At 49.0% G+C, this 21,794-nt stretch overlaps 1 protein-coding gene across 2 annotated transcripts in view; it reads right to left on the bottom strand.

Annotated features, from left to right (window-relative positions):
* Positions 1–19,863, bottom strand: part of LOC122373198 (transmembrane protein 65-like) — a 51,935-nt gene extending 32,072 nt beyond the window's left edge. The window contains exons 1-4 of one of the 2 annotated variants that reach the window (XM_043351052.1): positions 18,816–19,863; positions 16,916–17,032; positions 994–1,035; positions 304–371 (exon numbers count right to left, since the gene is read on the bottom strand). In XM_043351052.1, coding sequence (XP_043206987.1) covers positions 304–371; positions 994–1,035; positions 16,916–17,032; positions 18,816–19,149 — 561 coding nt within the window. In that variant the 5' untranslated portion in view covers positions 19,150–19,863. The remainder of the gene's footprint in view (positions 1–303; positions 372–993; positions 1,036–16,915; positions 17,033–18,815) is intronic. The other variant, XM_043351044.1, reaches the window with a different exon arrangement.
* Between the last annotated feature and the right edge of the window lie 1,931 nt (positions 19,864–21,794).

The raw sequence follows: 21,794 nt of genomic DNA, 5'->3' as shown, positions 1-21,794 counted from the left end.
GGTCACAAGAGATAATCGCAACGCTTTCAACCAATCGGAAACGCTCACGCTTCAGAAAATTTGCAATTTAGAATCATTTATCGGTTCAAGTCCAATAGACAGAACCATAGCTGACGCAAGTCTAATCATTGCATTAACTGTCCCTTTCTGGATGTCTAAAAGGCAGTTGCAACAGCAGTTGGAGTTTTATCTTTTTCGTGCAGACCTTGCCTAACAAAAAAAAACTGCGGCTGCAACCAATAACACAAAAGAAAGCGAGTTAATTAAATAAGAAAGAAGTAAATAAGAGAAAGCAGTACTTACCGCAGTGATCATAATGACATTGTCTAAGAATCCGAAGCCAATGAAGGGGATGGAGTTAAACAACGCAGCTGGAAGGAAGCAGTGCGCAGATCAGCCGCCATTGACACATCACGTCGACCAGATGGACAGCACGTTCAGGCACCACCACTGTACGACAGTGACATACACCACGGCATACGGGACGCCGTACAGGACGCCATACAAGACGGCAGCCACGCCGACTGGTGAGCTACAAAGCTGCAGTGGTCATAGAGATCTTATATAAGATCTCTATGGCAATGCTGGCTCAAAAATATGTGCTGACACTGAGTGCGTGACAACTACATCACCACGAGACTGAAAACTCGCTACGTTGAAAAAAAAGAATGAAGGTAACATGAGCATCAATAAAAATAAAGACTTGGCAGGACATCGATCAATCCATCAAGACTTGACTGATGACTGTGTTGGGTGAATTTGTGACAATTGATAGCAATATTTTGCATAAACTAAACGGTGCCCTCCAATTAGGTAATACTCTGAAAAGACATGGGAAAAGCCCACTGAGTGTTCTTTAATTGAAATTGACAGAAGACACACTCATCCCTTCCCATTAAACCACGAACCATCCACGGTACGTGTTACAAAATAGGAAGATACGTGGATGGCACGTGCGGGGAATCCACGTGCGGCCCGTGGCACGTCACTTACTGTGAATCAGCTGACCGGGTGTCGGCTTCGGAATACTGGTCGCTGGAACGGAGAGAGGAGGCCACAAGTCAGCTGGCTGAAGCATTCCAGGCAGAGCATGAGCAATGAACACTTGATTATAAAATCGGGCATCTTATATGACCACTTGAAAATGCAAGTATAGCATAAAAATACCGTGAATATCTACCTACATGAACATACACGCTGGCAATATTTCTGCGTGACATGAAGGCTGCCACATTAACTATTCAGGTAATAGCCGATGTCGAGCATTCATAGCAATACCCAGTGCGTGCTACCTGCATGGTCATTCCATATTCACGCATCCACGCAAACACGCAGAGCGTTCCTCACCACCCCTCTCCGTCCTGCGCGCATACCCGCACCGTCGCGCTCACTGGCGTAAACGTCCCTCCCCAGCGGCGGAACGAGGACCGGACCATCCATTACATCTCTCCCAGACCCGGACACCGGCTATTGAGTCTCCGTGTAACCCTACAGGTGCTGGAGGCTCGGTATGTCCGTGGGTACCCTATGTCCGTCCCCTGGCGATGGTGTCTTGTCTACACAGACTGACCAAAAACGCGCGTTCGTGCCCTCCTGACACACACAGTCCGAACGCACACCGCGTCGCCGACGCTGTGCGTATCGCCGGCTGTCTATAATCACGGACGCAGACGCTGCGGGGCTAGTCCGGTTAGTCCGGTTCTGACCGCTCTGTACGGTGAAAGGCGACTGATAGATACCGAGTGCGGGTGGGCGACATTGGAGGCTGTGCCTAGTAACGGAGAGCAAGGCTGAAAAGGGGGTGTCAAAATCACCCTACCGCATCAAATATCCTTCTAATACCATACAATTTCCAGTACTCTAATCCCCGTCCTTCGCATTTGCTCAGCTCTATTTTCGTGCAGTAGATATCTCGCCATCCTTCCTGTTTTCGATCGCCCGTCCTTCCCTGTCCTTTCCGCCGGGGAGTACTATCCTGACAGGAGGGGAACTTGCGGAGTTCCGCCGTACTCCCTCCCTGTCTATTTCCTCTCTCGATACCCTCAACCCCTCCGATATGGCAGCGATGTTTCTAAGAACCCGGCGCACGCACCCGAGCATTCAGCCCTTACCGTGTCATAATGTCTGACACGGCATAGCGATTGAGTAAGGAGGCCTACTGGCTTCTCCGAAAACGGTAGCCGCTGGAAGCTACTGCGTGGTTTTACGTCATGGGATTAGATCATTGTCAGGGAAGCCCCGGGAATTCACGCTGTTTGAGATCGAGAGCAGTGTGGTCACAATGTTCTCGATGACTCTTCACAAGAAATGGGCGGACCGGGAGTGGTCTTCGAAAATCTTTTAGGCACCAACTTGCCAAAATGTCTACAATGAATGAAAACCTACAGCAGTCGCTCAGCATTACGCAAACACACTCAAAGAGCGCAGCACATTGTTCCAACGTCATCAATGACATAATCTATGTATAGAGCCGAACACTACGCAACTACGCAGTACGCATTCTTATCTCTCCCCTCGCCCAGTCTACTCGCATTACGCGACGAGTGCTGCAAACTGCAAGCACGTTTCACCACACTCGCCAAGTGCCGATGACGCATGCGGCCTATTCACACCTCCCGCTCACCTAAATTCCATCACTTTTCTCTCATCTGCTGCGTGTAAGTCCGACATCCTTCGCCATGCGTCCCCAGGGGCTGTGCGAGTGTCCCGTCGCCACCCAACCGACCGATACCGAAACAGGCCAGACGGTCAGCGAACCCACGAGTCGGCCCCGGTCCTCCGCGCCCCGCGCCGGCCGGAGACGGGCCGTGACGTCACTGAGTGACGTCAGAGGCACGGGACGGGCCAGCTGCTGGGTGTAGTGCGGTGGGCGGCGGCTGGCTCCGAGACGAGCCGCCGGGCCACGCGCGGGGTCTGGTCGGGCGCACATGTGGCTCACCGACTAATGCTGACTGAATAGTGTCGGTTTGGGGGTGGGCGTCGCCGAATACAACTGGCGTAGTCTGAGACAGCACGACGGTCTACTACGTAGTACGGACGATGACTGGGCCTTTTAACAACTCGTCGTCACAGGGAATGTCCCTTCTTCTCGGGCAGTCCAGCCCTCAAGCACCCGAGCCTGACCATAAACCGTGCAATAAACACCAAAATCCCGGCTCCCAGCCGGCTTTTCGGCGAGCCGTAACCAGACCGTAACCACCGACGCCATCGAACCAGCCGGATTCCCAATCTGTGTCCGTGGCCAGCGGCGCTACACCGCTCCCCGGGCTGGGTACACAGCGCCCTGCAGCTACCAGGGATGATGACATAGGCAGTCGACACGGTGTCCAGGCCGAGACAGAGCCGCCGGCGGGGCGACAGGTTCTCATTACGGCGCTGTGCCGAGAGTCCCCCGGAGACAGGCAAATGATGAGATGTGAGACGAACGTAGGAGAGGAGAGGCGAGGAGAGGAGAGGAGAGGAGAGGAGAGGAGAGGAGAGGAGAGGAGAGGAGAGGAGAGGAGAGGAGAGGAGAGGAGACGGGAGGAGAGGAGAGGAGACGGGAGGAGACGGAGGCGAATGTTTGGTAATTGCGGTAGGAACAAGCAGGCGCCGGATGAACGAACGAAAAGTGACAAATATATGAATACAAAATGGCAATGCTGGATCACTTCCTTCATCATTGCAATGCAAGTTCATATTCATCTCAATACGACTTCCCCGCCTATTCTTTCCACCATATCTTATTGACTTCCTAATATCGCCACCTTATATTGCTGCGGCTATCCATCCCGCCATGGGTCGCACATGAACGATCCCCCGACGTCGGGTGCTAAGCTCGCGGGGCGATCAGCTGAGTGTCTGACGCGCCCGGGGAGGTGTCCGTATTTATGATATGATGACCGGGGGGGGGGGGCAGCGGCGGGTGTGGGACTCCTAGAGCGTCTGGACCAGACACAAGGCAGCTGGGCAGTCAGCCCAAGGAAGGCTTGCATCAGCCAGACTTCGTGCATCCGTCCTTCCGTCCTTAGATGCTTCAGTTCATGTGCGATGTGCATGTCCTTCCGTTTGTGTTTCAAAGTAGGAAAAAGATCCACTCGGAAATGATAAGACACTTCGCAAACCTATACTCAAATTTCGAACAGTAGCTTCGAACTGGTCGTAACTACTATGCATTTCAGACCCCATGAGACCCTGTTTTTCGGCGATAATTTATTTAATATTTATCCGATTGGCTTCAAATTTTCGCACAGCACATTTCAGCTCAAGCGCCAATTTTCGCTAATATGGTTTCTTAACAAAATATCAATTGTTAGGGTACTTGTCGTTGCCTCGTAATGTTAAAATCAGCTCCGAAAATCCGTCAGTGGAGTAGAGGCTATCCGTACGTAGGCGTGACGTCACAGGCACGTGACCATTAAGCTCCGCCCTCCCGGCGGACGGAGCGGTGACCTTGGCCGGTCAGTCGGATGCGTGGAGCCGACGGGGCAGTAGCCGCCGCACCCAAGGCCGCATGCCGGGCCGGGGCGGCTCGCATTGGACGTGGCTGCCTTGCGGTTGCCGTTGCAGTAGTAACGATACAGCAGAAACTAGCGCTCGTTATTAGCGCACTAGCCTTCGGTATTGCATTTATCGCAAATTAACCTGCACCTTGTCAATCAATAAAGATATAGCTACTTCAATACTGAGTTCAGGACTATAGTGACTGCATTTTTGCTTGATTGAACGTCATTAAAAAAAGGCCGTTGATGTCAACTGACTGTGAACTGATGCAAGACGTCGGTCAGCCTCCGTCAAATTTGCAAGACATGGTAAACAGTTACACCGTAGCATTTACGAAGTGTGGTTAAAATATGAAATATATTATGCTTATGCGTATGCTGGAGATGGATTCATGTGATTGAACACCTTCAGAACTAGCCCATTTTATAATTGGCTAGATTGAGGTCACCGGACTGACTTGACCCCAGGCTTACGTGTTGAACTGCAAATAATTAAAATACCTGTAAGCAAGTACCCTACTGCCTCACTATTGGAGAGCTTGAAATGTTACTTAACCCGCGCGGGGCTGGGGGGGTAAATTTTACCCCCCCTCGCGAATTTTTGCAATATCTCAAAAACGGCGGCGCGCAGCGCCGCCAAACTTTCAGTACCTTTTCTTACATCAATTTGACACCTTCCCTGAAAATTTGAGCGAAATCCGTCGGAAAATTTTTGAGAAATTGACGTTTTAGTGACGTCATGTTCGCCATTTTCGCCTCAAAAACGGCAAAAGTTCAAACGCCGCTAACATCTTCGTTTTTAAAGGAATCAAGACGTAACAAAAAAGATATACGTAATTCTACTTTGTCTATCAAATGGCTATCTCGTTTTTTTGAAAATTTTGGATTTTGATCAAAATTTTTCCAAAAAATTGACTTTTTTGGGAAAATAATTATAAAATCCAAAATATTGAGTGTATCGAAAAAACCGGAATATATGTCAGAGAAGTGGTCTATGTGCACCTACATACCAATTTTTAGAAGAATCGGTTCAAAAATGTGGGAGTTATTCAAAATTTTATGACGTCACGACACACAAAAAATTTAAAAAATGACTTTTTTTGGAAGTTCTAGACCTCGTACGGAAACAAAAATAGCACCATTCGATTCGCCGTGAAAAACTGCATCAGATAGACACCTTTTTAGGCCTTAACAACCAACTTCAAAATTTGACCTCACTTGACCTGACCTTGACCTGACCTCGACCTGAAATTCATCCAGAGGTGGTCCATATCACTTATTGAGTGTGCCTATTGAATTCTATGATTAAAATGACCCATAAAACATGTGTCGCACATGCCCTTTTCTATATTTTGTTTTTGGTGACCTGACCTGACCTGACCTGACCTTGACCTTGACCTCTGAATGATATTGTATGCAACGAATATTGTCTTGGTAGCCTAAGAACACGTTTTGGGCGATCAGTCTCAGTCCATGACTCCATTCTTCGGCAACTACGGTGCAAGGCCGATACTGTAGGAACTTGCAATTTGTACCCTTGACCTGACCTTGACCTTGACCTCAAACTTAAAATTAAGTACATGTTTTTAGTTGTTCGTGATGAGATCTTTCGATTGGCGTTTGAATTTTCCAAATCGGACCATTAGTTCGGGAGATAACAGGGGGGGTAAAATTTACCCCCCCCCCCCCAGCCCCGCGCGTTCGGCTGGAGACCCCAGCCCCGCGCGGGTTAAGTTTCACAAAAAGACGCGATTTCTTTACTAGCATATGCGCTTGTTTCCCTTATTCTGATGTCACGACGTTTCTACCATGCGCAATAAATCGCACATCACATTTCTGCTCCCTTCTCAACGCTTCCCGAATAACGAACACAGCTCGTGGAGCGATGTCTGAGGCAATCGGAAGTGCTCGCGACTAATAATCCTACTGTTTTTTTTTCTGCATAGTTAGGTATAACAGCGTCTTCAGAAACAGCAATTGACGCAGCCAACCATATCGATATTTTCGAGTACATTAGTTTCTCATGAAGAAACAACCTGCGGTTATGTTAGCGATGGTCTGACATCCTAAAACGAGCCTCGTTCAAATTTATCACGAATTTTCTGTTTTTACCGTATTTTACTCGAAGAGGGCAAAAATTGTAAACTGGTGTATAGTGCAGACTGCAGAGGCTTCGCATGATGTCATAGGTGACAGAATAGTGCCACGACCTGACCATGAGGTAGGCGCCAGAATGTGCATTCATTCAGATATTCAGATAGTGCATGACTCAGCTCTCTATTTAATGTTGGTTCTGGGGAGGTTAATATCCTCATTTTGATTATTCTTCATATTCTGAGCTGGATCGGTGTTGATATACCAAAAAGAGAGAAGCGGTTACCAACTCCCCTAAATGAAGAGCAAGCTTTCGCTCAGGCACTTCCTGTCGATTCCATGTATGTTTCCAGTGCGCGGCCCCCGTGCGACCTCTCCGCGGTGCTGCCGCCGACTGAGCCTGCATAGACCCAGCGCGGTCACGGCCAGTGGGCGGAGCTTAGTTGGGCCCGGCGCAACGTGATTGGCCAGCGCTCCCATCCAATCCGCTGCGGTAGCGAACGAGCCTCTATCCGGGTGCAAAATCTAATTAGCATTACGAGCCAATGACAAGTGCTCTAAATATTGACATTTTGTTAAGAGACCATATTGATGAAAATCGGCGCTTGAGCTGAAATGTCTAATGTCAAAATTTCAAGCCAATTAGACATAAACTGAAGAAATTATCGCCGAAAAACAGGGTCTCACGGGGTCTGAAATACATAGTAGGCTACTGGACATGGCCTCCCGATTTACTCCATAGATTCGATAGTTGAGCCCCCAGCCCAGGTGCCAGAACGCTGGTCAAGATTTGGCTCGTCCAAGGCTCGTCCCTTTACAGGGCGAGGTCGTGACCTCGTGCACTCAAACGGTGACATGCCCTGAAGCTACACCACGAGACATCCCGAGGTTACCTGAGAAAACCCAAGGCTAGCTGAGACAGCACTGAGTGACGTGAGGCTACCAAACGTCACCTCTCTGAAGAAGCCCTCTCCAACATCATACGCACACACCAATGCCAGGTCTGGGTCAGTTCTCTGACAGACAGACTGGCGTCACGCCAAGGTTACTCGGTTGCTCCCGACACTGATTCAGTGGCTACCGGCCAGCTGCTACACTCCAGCCTCCGGATGACCGTCTGATGAGGAGCTCAGGGTCACCACTCACCACGCATACTGACTGGCTCACTGCGTGTCTGCAGGTCCGACTGGAGAAGGCTGCCTGTCAGGATGGAGTGAGAAGGTGCCAGGCCAGACTGGCGTAGTGGTATTCCAGGAGGTAGTCGGGCTGTGGAGGTGGCAGTGGCGGTGGGGATGGAGTGCCATGTGCCATCGAGCGTGTCAGTGTGTCAGGGAGTTGATACAGATACAGAGGTCATGGGCGACTCATGGCGTTTCACACCAGTAACTCTGCTCCGTGTGCACTGAGGTCATGCATTCGCGACTTGTTCACATGACGAGTCACGTTCTTGGAATACCGGGGATAAACTGAGTGAGGCACGCCAGTAGACTGGGAGGCACACACTCACGAACAAGGAGTTGGTCAACAGCGCCACGTCATCAGCACATGCTGTCGATTCTTCTCCAGTGTCGAAGAGACGCCGGCATCTTCACAGGAGAGGCGTGCCAACAGTGAGTCACATCCGCCCACCCCGGCCGCCCCACGTAGCAGCTCGGTTCGGCCGCAGCCCGACTGCTATGGTATTTCGAAATGTTGGGAATGAATCGGGTAGGGTTGAATGCGATTGAATGGGAGCACTAGGTATGCGCAATCACGGTTGTTAGGGAATGGGAGAAAATATTGTTTAAATCGTTGAAAGCGGTAATGACTGAGTTGGGATTGGCGGAGCGAATAGGATGTGATGTGGCATGGCAGCTATGGTCTGCGCCTAATTTCAGCGTCACTTTCAGCTTGTTTAATCAGCCTCATCCAATCTTAATTCAAAGTTATTCAAACACATCAACATGTGGAACGGTCCATCGCCATTTCGTACTTTCATCGTGCAAAGTGGCTTTAAATGAGCAAGTTTTTCTGGGAGCATGCATAATACCTATATGCATTTCGCTATTAAATTACTGAATGCCCAAACATGAAACAGAAAATGCGCTCTCAGAGCAGGCAAACGCTTCTGGTGGACTGATAAGACAAACCAGAGCCATGAGAGCCTCGTCCTGTCGCAACTGACATGCCCTTGGCATTCGAGCAGCAGCATCCGCCATGCATTTCCACTCAACAATGGTGATTGATGAGCAAAGATTGGGCGTGAGCTGAGTATCAAGCAGCCCATCGGTTCACCAACAGCGCACAGACCGCAGACTTGCAGGGAATTTGGGTGAAGAAAGGGGATAAATAAGGGCAACAAGCTATGTTTGGCCTGGACTCCGGCCTGGCCAATCCGCCCATTCAAATATTCGAGTTAAATTTATGAAGAAAAAGTAAAACGTTTTCACTAGAAGAAACAGGAAAGGTGTGTTTACTGCGGAAACCTTGAGAGCGCGCGTCTCTTTTTTGCTTCACAATAGATCCGGCTCCGCAACATCTCTGTTAGGACTATATATTACTGACCGGGCCGACGAAATTATTTGGAAACGAGGTTTGCAAAATTGACGGAGGCCCGAGTGCGGAGCACGAGGGCCGGAGTCAAATTTTGCAAGCCGAGTTTCCAAATAATTTCGTACGGCTGAGGTCAGTAAGATTTTTCCTACATGCCGCATACCTATTAAAACGTTTTTACAAGTTTTGGTGACACCTATACAATTGTTTTGTCCATAATTTCCTAACAATGATTGCGCTTCTGCTGTGGATAAAGCTTTGAAGGAAATTAATAGAAGAAAATGCATCAAAATACCTTACTTCGAACGGAATCGCCTCTGAAAATATTACCTCAGAATGGCACAATTGGATATCCAAGGAACATAATGCATGAATGATTTGTCACGACATAAGAACAAGAAGAAGGTATACCTACTATTCCTAGTGATTAAACGTGAATTTTCCAGTCTTCTTGCAAAAATATTTGCTTTATATATGTAATCGTGCTTTGTTGATGCCCTATGGCAAAACGTTCGTGAAATACATTATATTTTCCATATTTTACATGTTTGTTTCGAGGAAAGGACTATACAACTATCAAATAATAACTCAATAAATAAATAAACTTAGGCCCAAGGAAACGGTGTACATATAAAACGAAGATAAGACAACAAGCGATAATGGATTTCGGTTAATAGGCGCATATCTAACCATAATTTTGGCTTTGTATTGTAACCAATACAAAATATTTCAAAGCCTTTTATAAGCAGAGCAGATATTTTTTACCAAAAATGTTAGTTTTCTAATTTTACGATGCAAATATCATGCAATAATGATGTCAATTATACATTCCCTGGGTCAATACCTCTGGGCTAATGCGATAAGCTCTATAGTTCAGAGGTCATTGCCCTGGGCAGTAAACCCAGGCAGTAAACTTTTGTTTCCTGCCCGGCCTATCAAATAACATGGCATTTTGACACCGACAGTTTCCTGGTCATAGTTTTACTGCCCGGCTCGTGCTGTGCTTAAGACATACCCCGGCATGTAGGAAAAAAAACAGCTTCCCGGGCCGAACTCCGGCCGAAATCACCACTAACGACCGAACTTTGCCGCGAACTTTCACAGACCCATAGTGGATGCAACTGGCGGCAAACCAAAGTTCAGTATAAAGTTACCTGCCCTCCAGGCGATCCACCTGCAGCAAATGCTTTGTATTTTCGCCAGGTCCACATCCTGCAACTCTTTGCAATAGTTATCATTAAAGCTAATGTAATGTACTTTAGAAGGCACTTGGTGCCTATTTTGGCCATCTCCTATCGAGATACCGCGTCCAGCAATTCATTTAAAATAAATAGAACAAGCGCTTTCCCCAAACTAATGATTTTACAATGAAACACTGTTCACTTCAGCCTTCAATGAACGACACAGCCCCTACCATATTTAAGCCGCCACGCCTTGAATAGAACTAAGTGCACATTCTCGCTTCTTTCTTGGTGATATATGGGCCTATAATTCACGCCAACATTTTGGACGGCGCTGTTGTGTTGCTATAGAAGCCAATAAGTCGCTTGAATTTGATTAACGACGCCAACCAGCCGGGAATAAATAAGCCGTAAAGGACTTTGGTGGGAAAACTCAGAAACTTAAGCCACCCAAAGCTGTGGATACGATTTTGTAAAAAGCTCTTCCATTATTCGAACGAAAGTACAGCCATGAGTAGCGAAAGTAAAAGAGGGCACGGTCTCTCCCAGCTGGCTTCCCAGGTTCATTTCTCTGATCTGTTGACAGTCACATCATAGCGTTTCCCGCTCGCTGATGGCTAAACGACGCGAATAACGCCAAAAGCAACAGGCGGCGCAACTCAAGCCCCACTGGCGCAACTACGACAACAGAGTCCGTGCCAACGACGCCGCCTGCGTCTGCAAACAACGCCAAAACGTCGTTACTGCATCCCGCAGCGGCTTCTGGGGCTCAGTTATGTAAGCAGTACTAACGTGGCGGTGAATAGGGTCGGCTAGCCAGCCAAGTGGTGGTGAACTTCAGAGCCGGCAGAGTTACCAGAGGTTTACGACGGCTTTGGAAGTCAGCCACAGTCATTAGGTTCAGCCTGTGAACAGCCCGAGGCGAACAAATTCTCTTGGTGGGCCACTGTTCTCAGTAGAGCGACCAATTCGATTCCAATTCAGTTGTTAACACCACCTAGAACACATTAGAGGCAGCGATGGAAGGCGGCGGACCAGACTCAGACACCCAGTTTCCGTCGCTATCCAGCCGCTGCACTAGCGACAAATTGGGAACTAACTGGCGTTGTGGCTTCCGGCTGCTCTGCGCAAAACACCGGGTACGACCCGGTCGCGTATTGATCCTCCCCGGAGCACCGGCAGGCCCGCAACGACCGAGAGGAGGGTGCTGGAGAATGCACGAGACCAGAGACGGGTCGTGCATGCCGGGCTCTGTTCTCCGCGGGGCCGGTACCGAGAACCCGGGACCGATGCCGGTCACGTCATGGGTACCTCCGCCCCGACAGCGGCAGCCACTTACACGGCGGCCATGAGGGACCACAGACGTGCAAATAGCATACGGCGCGTGAAATGTCGGGAACGTGGAGCCATACCGCCAACGGTGGACATCAGCCTCGAGGAAAAGTTGTAGGACGGGACCACTGGTGTTGATATTGTGGTGCGAAATTGATATGCAACAGACAATGGCCATATTCAACAGGTCAAACTGGCCTACGGCACCATGAAACAAAAGCAGCGCTGGTTTAGTGTCCATAAAGATCCCATTCTATCAAACTCAGTGGGCTCTGTGGGAAAAGAATGCCGTTTTCCATGAATTTCAACGACTTCCGATGACCGGACGAGCAGCGACGAGCGACTCTTCGTCCCGCCTCCATCTCCATCTCTCCGGTTCTACAGAACGCGTCCAAATTTGGGCCCGCGACGCACCCGAGCAGCGCGCGCCTTCCACCGCGACCGCCCTCGCCTCCCTCCCAGCTGCGTTTCTGCGCAAAGCTGGCATGCCACCGGAGCCGCCCTTGGCCCACTTGGCGCACGCACTCGGAATGTCGCCCTGCCGATGCAATTAGTTCCTTGCACACACTGCCAAGCGAAACAGGCGGTCTTGATCGCTGGGGTCACGGTGATCACACGCATATGTTTGCACTCAACTGCACTGCGGAGGTAGAGAGAAAAAAAGGAAGACGAAAGAAGGAGTAAAAGAAATAATACAGAAAGAAGGAAATGACGAAGCGAAAAGGAAAACACCGACAGATAGCCAAGCCCCCAGCGAGTAAACACGGCGGCGATCGGCCGTGCCAATAACGAGCGGCGTCGGCAGGCGGTGGCAGGTGGGAGATGGACGAGGGACGCGAGGTGACGAAGGAAAATACATAGAAGAGTACGCAGCAACAGAAACGGAATCGGAAATAGGGTAAACGATGGAAATGGGAGTGCGGTAGTTTTCGGAGTTCGAACAGAGACACATGACAAGAACGAGGAAAAGGAGAATGAAACAGAGCGCGAGAACGTGTCTGTGTGAGAGAAAATGGAAATATGGTAAAATAAAAGCCGGGGTCTGAGTGGAAATGTGATGCGGGAAAGGAAAGCGGGCGAAGTCAGTGTTAACCACTCCATCTTCAAGTTACAAAGCAGAGAACGGTCACTGAGACATAATTTGAGCGCGCAATAAGAAGACAAAACCACAACGATGACACAAAGCAAGATGGCGAGAATCGCAAGATCGAGAGAGGTAGGAGGTGCTCACGAGAAGTCAGGCTTGAATGGAGCTTTCTGTCGTCAAAAGCAGCATTTCTGGACTCGCTTCTCACTGACGGAAATGTGTGGCATCCTATCGCGGCGTGAGTGGAGCACTCGACGTATCGGCCGACTTAAGAAGATAGGAGACGGAGGAAACGTGTCGCTCTAGTCAATAACAGACGCATATTTTCCGCGTCCTCGGATCTCACGCCTGTGAGCGCGGAAATCCTCGGAAATAAGAATTTTCTCATCAAAGCACGATGGCGATCAGCAACAGGCCTGTCATAGCGTGCGAGTGGGCAATCATGGAGTATCGTGCCGAATAAAAGGTTCGTGTCGAGTGTTTGTATGATACTGTAGCATGTCCACTACAGATACATCAGCTTTAATATCACGCATACTTCCCACTATTACCCTGTGTGAGGCGATGCAAAAACCAGCATCAACTGAGATAGTCAGAAAGTCTGTGTTTATCAGCACTGGCCGAAATACACACCTTGGGAGGACGGTCTTACAGCATTCAAGCGTAGACACTACATAGACGAAATGTTCACGTCATCATCTACAAACCACCGCCAGCGCCAAGTCCCGTTGAAATACATAAGAGACACGAAAGGCAGCCCCACTGCAGCCCGTGTCGTGCAAATGGCTCAGCAGGGAGCTTAGTTAGACCATACAGTAGGGAGCATGCATAGCTCGTGACGCACTCGGACCCAGGTCGATATGGAATCAATCCACGCATGACCCGGCCCAAGTCATGACACCTCCACAAGTTCAACCGAAATCCACCAGAATGTTCTGAAATCCCCCTTCTCATACCGCCATACCTACGCATGACGCATACCGCGAGAACGACCTCGTGGCCGGTGAGGTCACTGCCCGCTGCTCTTCTACGCACAGCACTCTCTCTGAGCCCTGGGGGCCCGCTCAGCTGATCGCAGGGTGGCACGGCGCGTGGCGACGCCGCTCTCCCGAGAAGGCAAGGTCGCCGGAGCGGGGCTGTCCGTCGTGACGTCACACACGACCCGATGACGTCACAGACGAGCGGAGGACGCAGCTCGAGCCGCGGCGGCGGAGCAGATATCTGCACGGCGCTGTGAAAGTCTGAGAGTGGGAGGTCGCCTATCCCGAGTGCGAGCTTCTGTTCCGGTCATAAAGTGTTGTATTATGTTACTTGAAAGCTATTTCGACTCCCGTTTCGCGTCACTGGCAGAGCGGAAAGGAATTGAATTTTCAGCTGTGGGATGAAACGCAACAGCCATATCATTGAATTATTGAAGGTCATATGCAGTTGAATGATGATTGGACAGGCACTTCCCGAGCGATCGGAGCATGTTAGAACTCAAGGGGATTCGGTTATGTGTCCCATCGCAATTGAAAGCACAACTTCATGCCATGAAGGTGAGACGAGGTCCGCATTCGCGCGAAGTACTTACCTACTGAGTACTATTCGTCTGCAAGTTGGAGAACTTAGGTTCGTGGCAAACTACAGCGTATAATCGACATCGTAGACGCTTTAGGCTGATACCATACGAATTAAGGCTAAGCGCCTTCACAACATCAGATAATCAATTACTACGCACTCCAACCACAAGGTAATAACACTAGCAAACAGAATATTAGATCAGCACAAACTGCATTAGCACAGCCCTCTACAGAGCGTGTTTTCAATCAACACTTTGGCGATTGTTTTAGCGAGTAAACCATGACGGTACGCCACTACACAGGGTTAGATGATGACCTTCGGAGTCGCCGGGCATATGGTAGCTGCTTCCGCCTCAACAGAGCGCCGGCGGGCCTTGAATGAACACTGTTTGATAAACAATGCTGCCGCCGAATTAGCACGAGTGACCAAAGGGTAAGTTGGGCACGAACTACGAGCCTAGATTATGGGATACCTGTGACCTAAGGTGATGAAATGAATACCATTTGCCACGTAAATATGATGATTCATGAAGACTAGAGCTCAACTTCTTGTTCAACCATTCGTCGGATCAGGCATAGATCTGGCGATGAGACGTGCTTATTTGGTGCTCAAAGTTAGATTTGAGATGTGCTGCTATTCGCATCTCTCAAAATCCTGATGGCATCAGGGCAGTCATAACAGCTACAAAGCGAGCCATTTCCACTGGAACGTTCACTCTCTACGAGGTATTATGAGCCATAACAAAGCTATACTGCTAGATAGGCTGAATGTAGAATAGTTGGGTCCGCTGAGATGGACTGAGATTGGTAAATATTGGGACTTGTATTTGTAATACCTATGTCCATTGCTCAACTCATCCAATATTATAGCTTCTGATTATTACAGCAAATCTTACAATAGCATATGGCACTTGGTTAAAACTGGATGAAATGCAGCCAGAAGGAAAATCGCAAGATAGCCAGAAATATGCGCACTGCGTAGTCTTTAAAAATCGCTTTACACTGACTGGTCTAACCGGTTTCATATAAAGTAACTGAGCAGCGCATTCAGCATTAAATGTCCTAAAACTGACATCAATAATTACCCTCTTAATCATTGTGGGAAACTCCAAAGTTTGCAGGTTTAACTAATGAGCAAGAACTCTTAAACCCTGTAACTCGCTCACCAAACATAACCTCCAACCATTCCTATCGAATCCACTCTTTCAACCATCGCCAGACCCCCACCCACTCCGCGTCTTGAGAACGACTCAATCACAACACAGGAAGCGCAGCGCGTGACGAAACGGCCCACCCCACCCGATCCGGCCGGTTGCCCAGTGGGCCAGCGTGTTTTCAATCGCACAGACAGGATGTTGGCAAGCGGCTTGACACGCGCGCCGATGCAGCCTCGCAATACTGGGTGAAGGTCGAGACGTCGCCGCGGCGACCACCGACTGCTCTGCACGCACACCTGGTGCGTGGTATGCGCGGAAATAGCTCCAGGGCTGGGTCGGGGTCGGCTCGCAGCGGAATGTTTACATTGAATCGGCGGGGGAGGAGAAATACACACAGAGAGAGGTGAATCAGGATGTCGGAAATAGAAGGCCGGAACAACAGACGCTGAGCTGGAGCTTTGATCGCTAGGCCACGACATAGTTCGACTTGGCAGGTGGTAATGAAAGCTTTCGATCGCACCAGGAGATGACCCTGTCCCCGATCTCGTGAACTCGGGACGCGTGCCAGGTTTGGGGACGGGGTGAGTCATTTCGCACGTGCTGCGCGCTACCCCGGGCCTCCACCTGTCGGGTGTTTGTCACGGGCTACACCTACTGATGGTAGTTTTTCCAGAAACACAGGCGATGTTGTGCGTTACTCTTACATCAGTGTTCGCCGAGTTCAGCCATTTGTAAGCAGCGTCCGACTAGTGCCAAGACAAGTGCCAAACAGCACTATAAAAGTGCCGGGCCTCGGGTATCTCATCAGACTGCTCTCTTTCGTCAAGTAGCGCAGAGTGACATGTGTGCACATCGTTGTAGAATCGGCCAGCTCGAGTTTCACACAAACAACAGACAATTCTGAAGTTCTTCCCGCTTATCTCACTCCGGACGCGACAATTCAATTTCAGGATGTTTGGCATGCATAATCTGAGTCAAGAATTTAGTTGAAGATACATTTAAAGCCGTAATAAAACGAAGGAACTCAGAAAGAACGTTATCGCAACGTTCTCACATGGTTTAGCTGAAGCGTGGTTTTATCCGTTTCGTCAAATCTAGCAATATGATATTATATAATATTATAGCCATCCTGGGTTCAGCAGTTTCTACGTCATATTTCGAACGCAGCCGCATCGTCCCAACTTTTTTCCACATCATATGGCACTCCCGATGGCCTGGTATCATATCTCCATAATATAGGTAGCTATATCCTGCCACCACTACTACTAGACACGCTTCGTTCCCACGGACGCCAAACATGCATGATGCGACCCCAACTGCGGTTCCTACCGCACATCTCATTCTCCTCCCATACAATCCGTCTCTCATTGTCACTACACAGTCCCCATATCCCGCCTCACACGTCGATCGATCTGCGACCGCCGCCCTACCTCTCCCCGGGGTGATCCGTGAGTCCTCCCCGTGGTCCGCGGCACGCGCTGGTACTCACCGAGCCGCTGTTTGAGCCAGCTGCTGGGGATGAGGCAGAAGCGGCCGGTGGGGTCGGCAGTGCCCACGCTGGCCGGCCGGCCGAACCGACTTCGCCAGCGCAGACTGGCCAGGGAACCTAGGGCAGCGGCGCGGCGACGGGGTCACTACGGTGCGGGGCGCGAGCGGGCCGCAGGCAGGTGAACGGAACACGCGGATACAGTGGTGCAGAGATATTGTGCACAGTGCGCGACCAGTGGAATAAAGATGTAGAACATGACACAACCTGGCACAGGCACAGCCACAATATACCATGAGACCTGATAGGAGGACGGAGGTACAGGCATACAACAACTAGCCACATTGATACCAGACCAATACCTGAGGAAGATAGGGGCCAACAGTCACCACCAATAGTCATGCAACAATTCATTACAAATGATTGCAAACACAATTGAGAAAATGCATGCTCTACTATTGTAGATACCCCTAAAACCCTCAGACAATACAATCATATCACAAAGCTAGAATACATTGATATGACTGACAAACATTCAATACCATGGGCACTGCAAAAGTCAATACAACAAACAGGCAGCATTCACCACCAAACATGTATCATAAAACTACAACAACCTGTGGTGGTCACTGGTCAGAGTGAGTGAAGTGTCTACCTGTCGGAGAGGTAGTTCAGTGTTACCAGCAGTGCCACATGAACTGATGGTGGGTAGACCAATGATTACAGCATTCAGACACAGACAACCTGCAGGGCACTTCCTGTCAGTGGAGACTGTTAGTTCACAAAATGAGTAAATGTGCAATGTAAATTCATTTATGTAAGTCACATGATCATCTTGTCATGCAAAAGTGGAGCCTGGTGTCAATACTCATCATTTGTCTTCATATGAAACTTTGGCATTTTGAAAGTGAAACTAGAGAGCCAGATAATTGCTTAAAAGATGATGTCTTTTACATGCTTATTACATGATAGGCATTGGATAATGCTTAATAATGGCTGTGCCTATAAAATGAAATGGTATCTGATTTTGCCAGTAACATGATCAAATCAAGCATTCATGGTGCATTAAAATGTTAAGAAAAGTTATCAAAATCAAATGATATTCCATTTGGTAAACCACATGCACATCTAAGAACTGTTCAGTGTTCACCTCTTTCATTCTGTAAATTTCATGGGGATTTACTTTGTAACTGCATGATTTTTCTTTTATTTTAGGGTGCCAAAAGGAGATTAACTTCTGCCTTGAATGTTACAAATAATTGCCATATTTATAATGTGTTCCTTTAGTTCATGAGTATCTCTACCATTCACAAAGATGTGAAACAATTCTAGAAGTATAACATTAATATTAGGCTTGGTACACCTTGCACATTTGCATCACTACACAGTTAGTTGAAAAATAAAATGGTCTAGTCAACCATGTCAGTATTCATCTGAACAGTGCAGCTTTAATATTTCCAGCAGGCAGGCTAACCTAGCAGCTTGTTGACACTTCGCCAAGGCGTTCTGATTAGCAGAAGTCTGCCCAATGGACCTGTGGTAAATGCACTGCAGTGTTAGGAAATCAAATGTCCTTGAATGGTACAAATACAAACTAGCACTACTGACAGATGTCACAAAAGCAATCCAGCAAATTGTGTGTCTCATAGTGTCAAAACATTGCACAGAATGAGAAGAGATTATGAAGGAACGCTTGCAAATGACCACCTATCTTTTAACGTCAATGTTATTGATGAAAACTGAATGACAAAGCAACAAAAATGTTTGATTGCAACAATTCTTAAAATCCCACATTAACATAAAAGTTGGTTATCACTCAGAATTTAGAGCTCATTCTAATGCATTCATTAACAGTGGTTTTACACCACAGGCAACACATTCAACCCCATCAAACAAGGCTTACCTGAGAACTCTCTGATTGCTTCATCGCCTTTGATTTGTTGTATTTCCTTCAGCAACAACTGCCTATCCTCAGATGTGAAGTTTTTAGCCAGGCTCCTCGCAGTTTCCTCCGTCAATCGTAACCTTGGCTGAGGATCCCTGTTATGCATCATATCTGTCACCGTTTTTTCGTCGAAGGGAGCCTGGGTGTTGAGCTGCTCCAGTCGCGCACAAGAGGATAGGCAGCCGTAGCCATATTTCTCGAGTAGTTTCTTATGTTGCCGTCGGCCACACTTGGAGAACGCCTGCCTCACCAGCACTCCCCTCGCGAGGGAACCCATTTTCGCGACTGACATCGCAACCGACGAAGCAAGCGAGCTGGCCGGCGGCGAATAGCAGCGCACCACAACTGCCAAGGCTGCCAAATGATCTGGCAGCTCTTATCAGTGCAGCGTAGGAAAATACCTTTCCTTTGAGTTCGCCCTTCATGTGTCAACGCTACCGATGTGTGACCTGGCAGATGCATGAGAAAGCGTCTTCAAAAACATGAGGTACTGTTACCACCAATTCACCTTCCTTGTCATAACTGTAAGGCTCAATGTAAAACAGTGATGCAAACTTGTGAAAAGCTAAGGCAGAGCAGTACCTACTCTAAAGCACGCACACCGTGTTCAGCGTTGTTCCTGGCAAAACACTCAGTCCAAAGTGACTCTTATTGTTTTGGATGCAGTAAAGCAGTCTCGAAGTGCATCCAATTTTACCGTACAGTCAAATTATTCGTGCGATGTATCACTCAGTATTTGGCCGTTTGGCGCTGACACACCGCCGCGTCCCAGGCCCCAAAGCCACGATCTGGGGACTGAGCTGCAGCTGAGCTGCCACCTATGCAATGGAAAGCATGTTGTGCTGCCATCTGCAAGGCATTGAGACACTCTGCTATGCAACCAACGCAATTACGGACTTTTTCCTCAGGCCATGGTTCAGGGCTGGAATATGGGCGAAAGCGGTTCTGAATACCCCGCGGTTTATCTACCTACTCCAGATGATGCGCAGGAAAGCTGGAATCAAAAATAGATCAGCTGAGAAATGAATAAATCACTGGAAAAAAGAATCATTAGAAACTCAGAAACATTAGTTCAATTAGCTGAGATAATTCCATGCGAGACAAGTCAGGGATTCAGCTCTGTGTGGGTCGGTCACACTGACACAAAACCGCGCTGTCCCGCTTTGGCTCGGGGGAGGGGGCGGACAGCAACCGAATAAATGGCCCACGGGGCTGCCGGCCGGGGCCAGAAGGGGCGGGGCAGGTGGGGGCGGGCAGGGGCGGGGGGAGGGGCAGGGGATGGTGCCGAGAACCCAATCAAAGGAGAGCGCAGCCGCGGCGCGGCGCGGACGACGCGTATTGTGATGGCGCAGCGTCGACCGCCGCGGGAGGGAGACGGGGAGCCGACGGCGCGGCTTTGTCTCCGAGTCGTTTCCGTTCCATTAGCGGGTAAAGGGGAAGCCGAGCTGCCCGCGCTCAGAAGGCAGGCTGCCGCCACAGGACAGCACACACAACTGCGCATTGCAGTAGTGGTATTCGGGGCAGCCCGCGGTCGAGCAGGGGGCAGGCCCGCCAAGAGTCGAAAAGCGAAGATCGTCATCGATGACTGAGTTTTTACTCTCTATGCCGTGTCCTGAACTTGGTAACTGAGTAGGATCCATGTTAGGCAATTGAAAGTAGGTAGGTATATGAAGGATAAGATCATTAGTCCGGCCATTGGTACCCAGCTTCTCTAATAAGACACATATGTGTAGGCTGGGAACACCATGTCAAACAACAAACTCTTGCTATTTTGTAGACCACGCGTCTCTTCTTCTCACACCTCGCCCTCGGTGATCTAGCACCGCTCGTCTCGTCTACTGCCGTTGCACGCGGCCCCAGTGACTGGGCTTTCATCAAACATTCCACCCCGGCCGACGGTGGTCGCATTAGGTGGGACGTGCCGACCATGTGAAGACCGGTATCTCGCTCCTGGCGCATCGTTCAGGCCCGTCGTCACGTTGTTCTAAACATCCCCGCGCTCGTCGCTCGCGGAAAGGACGCCTGACGGGACTCTTCCGTCGAGCGTATCTTTCCAATCATAAAGTGCTCGTATAATTCACTCCTCCTCACTGGGCTGCCTCAATGCTTTTACTTCCAATATTTTCAATACTTTAATACACTTTGTATGCTCGGACATTGCAGGCACGGCCGGTGGCGCGTTACGTAGAGTGCAAGCAGTCAACAAACAACGTCCGGCTGTGTTCCAGGCTCGTATTTTTCGTGCGGATCCACCCACTCGTCCGAATCAGTCCATGCCTGCCCCAATTCGGTCCGATCGACAAATTGATTCCGTGCCGACTGGGTTTGGTGAGCCGGTGGAGGGGAACAGTGGCACTGGTAAAGAATTCCTGCGCTGTGTGGGTCGGCTGTTGTGGTTGAAATGATGCATGGCTGCTGCTGTTGGTGTTGCTGTTGTTATAAAACAGCCTAATGCGCGTCATGCAAATCAAACTGATGTGCGAGGGTATTTAACAATGCTATTCATTTTCTCCAGTGAATGAACCTTTCATCCATCAATTGTGTTTTTATCAGCCCGAAACGGTATCTTCATTATAAGGTCGCCTTAATTGTTTACCTTTTCACCTTGAATGAGTCTTTTATCCGTCGGTCATATTTTCCATCAGCTGAAGCGGCATCTAACCAGGTCAACTAACGCCTTCACCGTTTATGGGTTTGGTTTAATATTCACCTTGCTTACCGTCACGCCGTCACACGATAACAATCTGGTTCGAAATATTCACCCCTTGCGATGCACACTCAGATCGAACGGTTCATTGAAAGGCACTTGAACGTAAGTGAATATTAATATAAAATGCATATGTGTCATAGATAACATAGTGTGTAGTTATGAACAGAGGATGACTTGTCCTTTGGATGGCATCCAGAAAAGCACTCAACCGTCCTAAGGTGGACGGG

Source organism: Amphibalanus amphitrite, unplaced genomic scaffold, assembly GCF_019059575.1.
Source record: "Amphibalanus amphitrite isolate SeventyFive unplaced genomic scaffold, NRLGWU_Aamphi_draft 000038F_arrow, whole genome shotgun sequence".
NCBI classification, from domain to species: Eukaryota; Metazoa; Arthropoda; class Thecostraca; order Balanomorpha; family Balanidae; genus Amphibalanus; species Amphibalanus amphitrite.
Note: the sequence above shows the minus strand (reverse complement) of the source record. Positions and strands in the feature narration are given on the sequence as shown.